Here is a 12,345-nt window from a genome sequence, read left to right on the forward strand (position 1 = left end):
GGGTGGTTCCTAAGACAAATTCCAAAAAATCTGGGAAGTAAAAGCTATTTTCATAATACTAAGATAAGGTTGTTTTGTATTGTTTGCCTTTTCCCCTCTCATCCTTCTTATATAAACAGTGGAGTTTTCCAGAGGCTCCATGAGTTGTGAGGACATAATGACTCTGTCAGCAAATAGAATGTATGTTTGTATATACCAGTATACTAAAATTGCCATTTAAATTGACAATATGTTAAGTATTGATATATATGACCCACACAAACAAAAAATTGGGAAAATTCTAAATAGTTTTTAAAAGAGGGGCCAGCAGGTGATGTAGTGGATGAGATGCTCAACTCTTACAATAACCAACCATGGTTCAAGTCCTGGACTGAATAATTTGAAACTCGGGCCAGGCATATGTGTGTGCATACCCAAAATCCCAGGAGAAGAATGGAGAAGAGATTGCAGCATGGCCATGATCCCTGGTGGGGAGGGTGATTTCTTGCTTTCACTCTCTGCCTTTCTCTGTCTCTGTGGTGAGCACATGCGCTCTACAGCAAAAATCTCTCTCTAATAAAAACATCAAAGAATCCTTAGGCAAGGAGCAGCAGGTGGCCTGGTGATTAAGGCGCTGGACTCCCACATGGCCGACCACAGTGCAAGTCCTGGACCTGGCAGCTTGTTTTTTTTACTTTCCTTCCCTCTCTTTCTAGCTCTTTCTGGTCAAATTAATAATAATAATGATGATGATGATGATGATGATGATGATAAAAAAGAATCCTGAAGCCAAAAAGTTTACTAATTACTCCTTTAGAGAATAAACCACTAATGAAAAGGCATAAAATTTCCTCATATTTAATATGAATAACTAGACCAAAGATTTTATGAAGGCAGTAATTGCGTACTTTTGGCTCATTATTTTATTTTCTGTATACATTCATAAATGAAGGATTTGATAACTGACTTATTTGAGGTTACATGAAACAGCAGCAAAGTCAGGAGTATGTTCTAGGTCTACTGTCTTCTACTACTATATGCTTGCTTCCTAGCTCAAGAATGCCTTTATTTGTTCATCTTTGTTTTATGATCCACTGTATGTGTGGGTAGTCAGTATCATCAATGTCGGATAACGAACTCCTCAAGATGTGGTGTGGGTTTGAGCACTGTTTTTTTCTGGCTTTAAGAATAATCAACATGGAAGGTTGTTATTACAAGGAAATGATATGATCAGATAAAATGATCTCCCTGCCCCCTAAGAAAACAGATGTACTTTTTTTTTTTTGAGAGGTTTTCGCTAGAGGGCGCATGCCTCACCAGAAAGACGGGAGAGAGATAGAGAGATAGAAAGCGAGAAATCATCCCTCAGGAGGGATGGCCACGCCACAATTTCTTCTCCTCCATTCTCCTCTTGGGATCTTGGGCACGCACGCACATGCACCCGGTGTGAGTTTAAGCTGCCGGGTCCAGGACTTGAACCGTGGTCGACTACATGGGAGTCCAGCGCCATAGCCATTATGCTAACTGCTGGTCCCAAAAGATGTACTTTCAATGATCCAGTCTTACTCTAACTCATTTTTTTTTCTTTTCTTTTTAGGTTTTTGGCATAGGATATGTGAGCTCGCTGGAGAGGAGAGAGGGAAAATGAGAAACCACCCCTCAGCGGAATGGCCATGCCATAATCCCTTCTACCTCCACTATCCTGGGATTTTAGGAACACAAGCACACACACTTGGCAATTTTCAAGCCACCAGGTCTGAAAACCGTAAGTGGGACTCTAGCACTTTAACCATCACACCACCTGCTGGTTCTCTTATTGTAACTCTTAATCTTCTCCTCCTCTGTTTTGTTTTGTTTTGTTTTGTTTTGTGTTCTGTTATTGTTGATCACATCATTAAGCTTCAGAGTTTTTATTTAATTGTTAGAAGTAGGGTCAAAGTACCACACAATGGGGCATTGTCACACTGGAGTTCTTTCTCCTCCACTTCTTCAGCCTATCAGGATTTTGGGCATGTACACTTAGACGCCTAGTGTATTTTTTTAAGTCACCAGTCCCAGGATTCAAATCGTGATTGGCCATATGCGATCCAGCTCCCTTAATCGCTAGGCTATGAGGCTAGACTTGCATTTCTTTACATTAATGCATTCAGTAATTTCCAAACTCTGGAGAAAAGTAAATCCATTAAACACTTAAAAATATATATATGCTTTGTATCCTCAGAGTTGTTTTGAGACAACCCATGGGTATCTGTAAAAAAGAAGAGAGTAATTTGCTTGCCACCTTACTGATGGTAACAAAGCTGTAAGGCCCACAACAGCCCCTCACTCACACACGTACAAAGAAGAACAGAGCAAGTGGGGTGCTGCATTGGCCCCCTAACTTCTGGCTCCCAGGAGAAACTGCTTTTAAAGATGGCGAACTTAAGACAAAGTCAACAGGCTGACAGACCAAGCTCTCCCAGTTGACTAGTTCTTCTCTAGTCACTCAGTCTAATGACATACTGTCCTGTCCCCCATATGAGAGCAGTCAGCACTGGGTCCCCAATAGTCAGAACACAATGCAGTTACCCACAGCTGATGAGTCCTCCTGCTATGGGGTCTTGGGATGTTTGCAGTCACTGCCACTGGAAAGGAGACAAAGTTCTTGAAATCTTTTCAGTGCTCCTTAACCTACTCAATACTGTCCTCTAGAGAAGTTGCTTAGATAAAGCTGTTTCTCATTATTCATGATAGTTATGCTCTATAAAGTCATTGCTAACAATGAAATAGCAAATACTGAACCATTGTTCCCAGGAGAAAAAAATACAGGGTTATGTAAGCCTTGGTCACAGTATTTTATCAACTAATCAATATAATAATGTCATTTTGGGGCTAGGCAGTGGCACAGTAACACAACTAGATCTATATGGAAAGGTCCTGGGTTTGTATCCTAGGACCTCCCTGAGCTCACTGAGCATGTATGCATGTCTGTGATCCAGGCAAGCTGAGCATGAGTGTGGACTATGGCAGGAAAACCTTGTTGGAGGAGTGGGTACCTGTCTCTTTCTCTTTTCTAGGAAACAGATGAATAAACTTTTATATCTCTCTATCTATCTATCGTTGTGTTTCTATCTATCTGTCAATCAATGTGTGTTCCTCTTTAAAGTTACTTTATTTAATATATATTATTTATTAACATTACACTCACAGTGAACATCACTATAACACATGCTTGAACCAAGCATATATAGCACTTGTATTAGGTCATGGGGAAAGTCATGATGTATCTTTCTATGTAAAAATGCATATTTCGTCATGATAAAATTTTTCCCAAGGTCTTTTTTTTTTTTTGAGAGATTTTTGCTATAGGGTGTATGTGCTCACTGGAGAGACAGAGAAAGAGACAGAGATACAGAAAGCAAGAAATTACCTCCTGGGGGGATAGCCACACTGCAGTCTCTTCTCTTCCATTCCTCTCTTGGGATTTTGGGCATGCATGCACATGCACCCAGCATGAGTTTCAAACCACTAAGTCCAGGACTCAAACTACGATCGACTGTGTAGGAGGCCAATGATGTAACCATTACATGATCTTCTGGTCCCCCAAGGCCTTTTAAAAACTATGGTAAACTATGCATAATATAAATATGTTTTTAAAATAATTTTTAACTGCATAGTTCAGTAGCATTAGTTATATTCACATTGTTGTGCAACTGTCACTACCATTTACCTCCAGAACTTTAACATTTTCCCAAACTGAAACTCCGTATCTCTTAGTATTAAACAATAACTGTCTATACCTCCACCCCCACACTGAGCCCCTAGCAATCACCATTCCATTAATACTTTCCATCACACCTTTCCTGTGCTTAGGAACACCAGGCAGCACTTCAGCACTATCTTGGGGGCCATTTTTAAATAGCAATATCAACCAAACAACCAAAGCACAAAATTGTAAGAAATATGGCCAAACATCACCAAAGCGATTGCAGATAGGGCACTTATTCGTAGTATGAGAGCTGAAATAATAAACTCTCATAATAACAAGCCCTGCCTTGTTTGCCCTCAGCAGGGAACTTGTGTCAGGAGCCTCATAGTTTTTGCTGTTCCATGCATGCTAATGAAACTGCAAGACACCAGAAGCACTGATTTTTATAAATACATTTTAGCAAGCAGGCATATTTATAAATACAGAATCCATGAATAATGAGAATTGACTGCATGTGGAAATGACCACCTTTGTTTATTTTTATCCAGATAGTAAGAATAAAGAGCTGAAACATGCAATAAGGTCACTTAGAACATTTTATTTATTTAGAGCCCTAAAGAGGTAGACTATGAATTGATAATTAGTAACTACAACCTAAAGCAGTTCTAATTCATGTGCAGTATAATGTTTTAGCCTAATTTCAACTCCCTCCACATGAAACGAAATGCAAACATTATCACTTACTATATGACAGGTATTATATTCAGAACGTTACATGCATTGTTAAATTATACCCCCCAGCCCTATAAATATCTAAAGGTAAGAGAAATTAAGTATCTTATCCATCACTATATAGCCACAAGTAGCAAAGCTGAGATTTGAACTTAGATCTGACTCTAGAGCTTGAGTTGTCAACTGCTATGTAAGTCTATGCATATTTTTATTTTATTTTATTTTATTTTGAGAGGTTTTTCGCTAAAGGGCACATGCACTCGCCAGACAGACAGAGAGAGACATAGAAACAGAAAGCGAGAAATCACCCCCCAGGAGGGATGGTCACGCTGCAATCCTTTCTCCTCCATTCTCCTCTTGGGATCTTGGGCACGCACGCACATGCGCCCGACGTGAGTTTTAAGCCACCGGGTCTGGGATGCAAACCGCAGTCAACTACGTGGGAGTCCAGCGACATAGCCATTATGCCAACTGCTGGTTCCCTATGCATATTTTTTAAGTCTGACTTCCCCAGAAGTCAGTGTGTTGCAACACTTATAATATTATAAAGATTTATACATTTAAAAATGATTTTGACAAACAAATAAAACTTTATAAGCCTGATGTAATGTTGCCCTGTAACAAAGAGCATTTGAAATCCTTAGGGCATCTGGTTTGTGTCTGGTTTTCCTTAATCTTTAATGATGGGCAAATCAAATGCATTATGTAAGGCCATTTTTTCTCAAGAGATGTAGATACCTCTTAAGAATTTGATGAAAATGCATTAATTTTTCAGGCTACTGAGTTGCATTTTAGTGCACTGAGGCAGTAAATTAGTGTACAGTGTGCAAAAACGGTAGTGACCTAAAAAATAAATATTTGATATGAGCCACTGCATTCTCTTGGAAAAGAAATAATAATGGATTAAATCTCCTAGGAGTCCTTAGCTTTCCCAAAAGGAGTAAGAAGACTAAATCTCCTGTGGCCTGGAAACATCTTCTGTTTCTGTTTGTTTAGCTCTTTAATAGTTCATTCGATTAGGTCTTGTGGCTCCCAAAGCTATGGTTGAGAGTTTGATCCCTACAGAGGTCACTTAAACTTGGAGAACAAAAAGCTCTATTCTCTGCTCCCAACTTTACCCTAAATCCCTGCCAGGTGTCTGCCCTCTGGTCAAAATGAAAAACTGGCAAAGGGGTGCAGATCTATCACAGTTTTGAGAAACAAAAGGGCACCCCTCTATACTGGTGCTCTTTCCTCTTGTATGTGCTCACAACATTGTGATATAGTTTATGGAGAACAAACCCTATACTTTTTACCTTTACCGTGGGAAATCTGAGGCAAACTGCAATAAGTGTTGCAATGCCAGTCCTAGAATCTTTTATCTTCTTATTCTCAGCTTGGAGATTTTTCTGCAATATTTTTCTGTTTATTAGAAGAGACCTATCTTCTGAGTAATATGAATCTGCATCTTTAGAATAGAAAATAGCATAATAGGGATCAGTTAAAAATAGAGCATAATTCCCATTAATGAAAGACATTAAACTATTTAAAAATAATTCCATGCACATAACATTATACTAATGATGATTTTCAACATGTGCCAAGAATTTAGTCAGGAAAACAGGTTTCTCAAATTATAGATGAAGATCTTTTACTAGTGTTGCAATCTTTTATTTTAATTAAGGCCATTCTAATTTTAACTTCCCTAATTATATAGCACTAAAAATAATTTAATATGACAAATAAAAAATATTTTTATTTCAAATGCTAGCCTAAACTACAGAAAATTTTAATTTTGGAAGAAGCAACATTTCATATTTTAAGTATGAAGCATAAATTAAAATGTACTCATTTGAATTTTAACTTAAGAGTTTCATAAAGATAAAGAAGCCTTAAGTACAGTTTATATTATTGTTAACCTAGACTTTACTTTTTCAAAGATCACATATATCTTTCATTATTTGTGATTTATCTCTTTTATGAAGTAGTCAAATGAATCAGCTCACCCTTGACTGTAACAAAATACTGTTTGGTGACTTGTGACAGACAGGGTTTTAACCTCTGACAGCGAGATTCATTGTGGAGCAAGAGCCAATCATAGGTCCTGACGACACTTGTCTCATCCAAGTTGCAATATAAAAAGCCACTTGGCATACAGTATAAAAGACTCACTGGTGTGGCAAGTTGTCTCTCAGACGTGCATGCATTAAAATCTTGCTTGGCGTTACTCAAAAGCAGAAACCACGTAAGAGGAAGGAACAAGAGCAAGGAAAAAGATTGTATTGATTTTAAAATCATGCAAAACCTGCAAATCTATGTTTATATTTACCTGTTTATGCTGATTGTGGCTGGTCCCGTGGATCTAAATGAAAACAGTGAGCCAAAAGAAAATGTGGAAAAAGAAGGGCTGTGTAATGCATGTACTTGGAGACAAAACACTAAATCTTCAAGAATAGAAGCCATAAAAATTCAAATCCTCAGTAAACTTCGCCTGGAAACAGCTCCTAACATCAGCAAAGATGCTATAAGACAACTTTTACCCAAAGCTCCTCCACTCCGGGAACTGATTGATCAGTACGACGTCCAGAGGGATGACAGCAGTGATGGTTCTCTGGAAGATGACGATTATCATGCTACCACGGAAACGATCATTACTATGCCTACAGAGTGTAAGTAGTCCTGTTAGTGTATATCAACAGTTCTGCTGACTGTTGGTCTAGTGTTTATGAGAAACAGATCTATTTTCAGGCTCTTTTAACAAGCTGTTGGCTTGTATATAGATAGGAGGAAAAAGAGTTTCTTTTTTTTTAAAAAAAAAACTTATGAGTGATAAACTAATTTGATTGAAATCTGCTGCATTATTTGTTTCTTTATGGAGCTCAAATGCTAAAAACTAAAACGCCTGCACAGCATTAATGGTATCTAGTATAAGGCAAATATAACATGCTTATGCTTTCACAGCTCAATACCACCAAGACAAGGGCTGGCAAATGCTAGCAATGTTAAAAACATCCGTAAAATTTTATAATTGCATTTGGTTGTCTAAAACATGCATTTATAATAAGGGTTTTTTTTCCCCAAAAAAAGAGAAAGGAAGAAATTTGCTACACATTCAAGCTTATTTAAGCACTGCTGAACACCTAGAGTGATTTCTGTTATTTAAAATAATCTCTCCAAGTGCTTGCTGTTCTTTCCAAATGGCGATATTTAATTTTGAAAGCTATTGCACTAAAGAATACAAAACAATATTTTAATGTATTTTTTAACAGCACTGATGAAGTAAATGGCATAATGATAACCACAAGCTAAACATCAAAATTAGAAAATGCCTATGAAATAAACATTCAATCGGGTGGGTTGTGGCTAGTGAAGTCCTATCTGTACTCTGACAAGGGTATTATTGTGGAGAGTACCTAGTCTGTCTGTTTCCAAGCAGGCACATTACTTAATAACCTTGCAAAATATGTTATTCTTAATGAAAGGAAGGACTATTACCTGTAGTAGCAGCATTGCTTCTGAAAGATCATATATAGCACACAATTTCTTTTGCAATGGTCTCGAAAGAATACTTTCTCCAGGAAACGGTGACAGGCACCTTGGAGGAGAAGGCATGGCAAGAAAGATTGTATACCATGTGTCTGCAATCTTGCTTTAATACAATGCTTTCTACACATTGAACCAAACTAGAAACAGTTTCAAAATACTGTTTTCTTTATTAAGTAATCAGGTTACAGTGTAACATATAATTTGGATTTAGGACTCTGCCATCAAGTAGTTCTGGAGTAGCTTTATCTTATTTGTAGACAATTTTGGAAAAGCAAAGGGAAAGAAGAAATTGTAAGTGCTTGTACTTTCAGCCTGGCCCTCAAGACAATGCTTTTTAACTTTTGAGAAGGCCTAAATATAACATCTGAATTTTTGTGCTAATTACCTGCTCACTTTTGTTCCTGTAAATTGTGAATCCAGAGCCAAAACCTAACAGATGTACTATATTTTCTACTAATTTCCAAGGCTCGGTAGGTTTCTTAGTATGCTTGTCCCCAGGTAATTCAGGACTGGGGGAAGGGTTCCTTCTTCCAGACTGATTGGTACAGCTGCTCAGTAAGTGTAACTACTCAGATTCCCAAAGAATTCTAAGTGGATGTTCCTCCACAGTGTCTCTTGTTCTCTCTAATCATCATCATTTTAAAATTTCATCCACTGTTCATTTCTTCATAGAACTTTAGTCCACAGTTCTCTGGGAAGGGGAGGGCAGTAGGTTCCTCATGAACAGTTGAAAATACAGATACCTACCAAATTCTAAAAAGCTAGAATTTTCTTTGATATTTTTTTCTGTGTTATAAATGAAACTATACATAGTATTTCATTTTAAAAAAGGCAAAAATGTACATATAATATCCCAGTGTGTATGTGTGTATGTGGGGGGAAATGCACAGCTATTAATATGGAAAGGTTTTGTTCATTTTTAAAATGAGAAATACTTTTAGTAATCAATTTCTTATTCATTTATAGCTGATTCTCTAATGCAAGTGGAAGGAAAACCCAAATGTTGCTTCTTTAAATTTAGCTCTAAAATACAGTACAATAAAGTAGTAAAGGCCCAACTGTGGATATATCTGAGACCCGTCAAGACTCCTACAACAGTGTTTGTGCAAATCCTGAGACTCATCAAACCCATGAAAGACGGTACAAGGTATACTGGAATCCGATCTCTGAAACTTGACATGAACCCAGGCACTGGTATTTGGCAGAGCATTGATGTGAAGACAGTGTTGCAAAATTGGCTCAAACAACCTGAATCCAACTTAGGCATTGAAATCAAAGCTTTAGATGAGAATGGTCATGACCTTGCGGTAACCTTCCCAGGACCAGGAGAAGATGGGCTGGTAAGTGATAACTGAAAATAACATTCTAACAACCTTGGTATGGCTTTATTCATAATGTGAATGAGTAATAGTGGAAAATAACTAGCAATTTTCTATGGCCATATGCCACACAAAGGTATCTTTCTCCAATGGTAGCCCTGTACCCAATAAAAGTAGGTGTCCAATTTCATATCCTATGAAATACTCCCTTGATACTTACCTGGCATGAGAATTTTAAAAACAATCATAGTATGGTTCTTGACTTCTTAAAGAGTTCTTTTGAATTAGGAATGAAATATAAAGTGGTTTTCATTGAGATGGTACATGATTATATGAATTAAAATATGAATTCTATATAGAGTGAGTGCTCATAAACAGCTAAACACATCAGAATTGTTTTTTCCTCTCAGAGAGGTGCCAAATGTGTTGAAATTTTTTTGGCTTAACATAAAGCAGAAAGAAAACTTTAAAAATTATAAGCAAAGCACTTTTACTTATGGCAATTAACTAATAAGTCTGATATGTATGGGCCTATACTTTATTAAATGTATTATATTTGAGGCTTCTCCTGATAAATATGTTCACTGACAAGGATGCTGATGAACTAAAGGGACTTCAAAAAAGTTCATGGAAAACTGGAATTTAATTATGAGTTTATTTTGGTGCAAAACACTTCTGAAATCCAAATGTAGTTTTTTTCCCCATAATTCTACATGTTCTATAAATCTTTTGAATACCACTTAAACATATAGATTATTCATGGTATAACCCTATTAAAATTTAAACTTCCAGGCTAGTTAACCTTTGCCACCTAGCTTATTTCTGAGCTGCCTTCACATTCTTGTATAAGAGTTTATTTACTTAGGGAATGCCAGCTAATTTAATATCAGGTCACATAGATGACAATACATCATAAAACATAATAAAAGCCATTTTGAAACCAAGTGTAAACTTAAGGTAATTCTTTTGGCTTAAGTAAGCTCTATTTACTTCTGTTTTCAAAAGCATTTACTTTAAGAATATCTTTTTTTAAAAAAAATTATTTTATTTAATTTTTAAATTATTGTTATTATTATTATTAATTTGACCAGAGAAAGACAGAAAGAGTGAGAGAGGGAAAGTGAGAAAGCAAGTCTCTAGGTCTGGGACTCAAACCGCAGTTAACCATGTGGGAGTCCAGCTTCTTAACCACTACTCCACCTGCTGGCCCCTGAGCATATCTTTTTATTTTCATTCATCTATTAAATATTGTGAATCAGATCTACCTGAAATAAAAACACATTCTCTAATTATTCAATTTACTAAATGCTCTATTTTTCTTTAAATGTTAATGACACCCAGAATGATGATATTCTTTTTGGCAGTCCTAAATAGCAATAACTACCATGTCTATTTTCTTTCCCTTCTTTTTTTTTTGAGAGAGATTTTTGTTATAGGGCACGTGCACTCAACAGACAGACACAGAGAGAGAGACAGACAGACACAGAGAGAGAGAAAGGCAGACAGAAAGTGAGAAATCATCTCCGGGGGGGGGGGATGGTCATGCCAAAATCCCTTCTCTGCCATTGTCTTCTTGGGATCTGGGCACGCAAGCACACATGCCTGGCGCGAGTTTTAAGCTGCTGGATCCGGGACTCAAACTGTGGTTGACTACATGGGAGTCCAGTGACGTAACCATTACGCCATCCTTATTTTTATTTTAATACAGGACAAAACTATCATCAATTATTTAAGAAAGTGTTAGTTTTTATAGGTAGCACTTTAAAAAGTTATTAATGTGACAAGTCTTAATTATTAATAAATAGGTAGTTAATATGATATATTCCTTTGATTTTTCCATATAAGACAAAATAAAGTCTAAAATGCATTGAAAAATTGGGGCAGGAATTAAGCTAACAAATTATTATTTAAGTATCTGAATAGAAACATTTTTTCTGTGAAAAAATAAGGGAATATTATCTCTTCTGAATCTCTTCTTCTCTCAGTAGTTCTTCTTTCAACTCAATTTACATATCATCAGTTTTAGCACCTTACCTCCCTTATTCCCATTGCAATCCATCCATATAGTACTGGGAGGTAGTTATTTTAATCTTGTCTTTGTTGTTGTTGTTGTTGTTGTTCCATGATAGGGAGTACATACATATGAGAGAGAGTGAATAGAGAAGGCAGCATTGACAGGGTCTTGCCACACCCCAATTCCCTTTGCTCAGCCCTCTGGCTCCTCAGGATCTTTTTAGGCCTAACTGGGGAACTGAACCTACAGTCACCATGTGGCTTCCAGAACTGCAATCCATTGTGATAGAAGCTGCACCACCAGGCTGGGTCTGCTCTTGCTTTACATACAAGTTTTCCTGAATAAAGACCTGTGGAGCAGAGGATGGATAAGTATACCAATTCCTCAAGGAATTGTGAGACATATTTAGCCAACATAGTTAAACAGGTACAAAGACAGGGAGCTCGTTTCTTCTCTCCTTCTCTCACTATCCTTTTCTCCCCCTCCTCCTTCTTTCCTGTCCCTTCCTTTCTTTCCATAAATATTTTCAAGGTATCTATTATGTATCAGGTATTCTCAAACTTGGAAAAACAAAAATAAAAAATATATCAAACTGACCTTGGGAGAAATTGTATGGTTACTATATTTTTGAGCCCTAGTGGGGAATTGGGGCCTAGTGCAAACGAAAATTTCTGTATGTGTGTTTTTTAAAAATAAATATGGTACAAGCAAAACGATTAGTTTCTTTCTTTGCTAATAACTTCTTAAGTTAGGAAAGTTTTTCAGAGTCTATTAATATTACTGATTGCTCCTTATTTTTCACACAGAATCCGTTTTTAGAGGTCAAGGTAACAGACACGCCGAAAAGATCAAGAAGAGATTTTGGTCTTGACTGTGATGAGCACTCAACAGAATCACGATGCTGTCGTTACCCTCTAACCGTGGATTTTGAAGCTTTCGGTTGGGATTGGATTATTGCACCAAAAAGATATAAGGCAAATTACTGTTCTGGAGAGTGTGAATTTGTATTTTTACAAAAATATCCTCATACTCATCTTGTACACCAAGCCAACCCCAGAGCTTCAGCAGGCCCTTGCTGTACTCCCACA

At 37.1% G+C, this 12,345-nt stretch overlaps 1 protein-coding gene across 1 annotated transcript in view; it reads left to right on the forward strand.

The window, feature by feature from the left end:
* Positions 1-6,674: 6,674 nt before the first annotated feature.
* The window catches only part of MSTN (myostatin), a 6,359-nt gene continuing 688 nt past the window's right edge, over positions 6,675-12,345 (forward strand). Inside the window, exons 1-3 of the mRNA XM_006147825.3 lie at positions 6,675-7,047; positions 8,891-9,264; positions 12,064-12,325. Coding sequence (XP_006147887.1) covers positions 6,675-7,047; positions 8,891-9,264; positions 12,064-12,325 — 1,009 coding nt within the window. The remainder of the gene's footprint in view (positions 7,048-8,890; positions 9,265-12,063; positions 12,326-12,345) is intronic.

The sequence above is a fragment of the Tupaia chinensis genome, unplaced genomic scaffold (assembly GCF_000334495.1).
Source record: "Tupaia chinensis unplaced genomic scaffold, TupChi_1.0 Scaffold000225_1, whole genome shotgun sequence".
In the NCBI taxonomy this organism is placed as follows: Eukaryota; Metazoa; Chordata; class Mammalia; order Scandentia; family Tupaiidae; genus Tupaia; species Tupaia belangeri.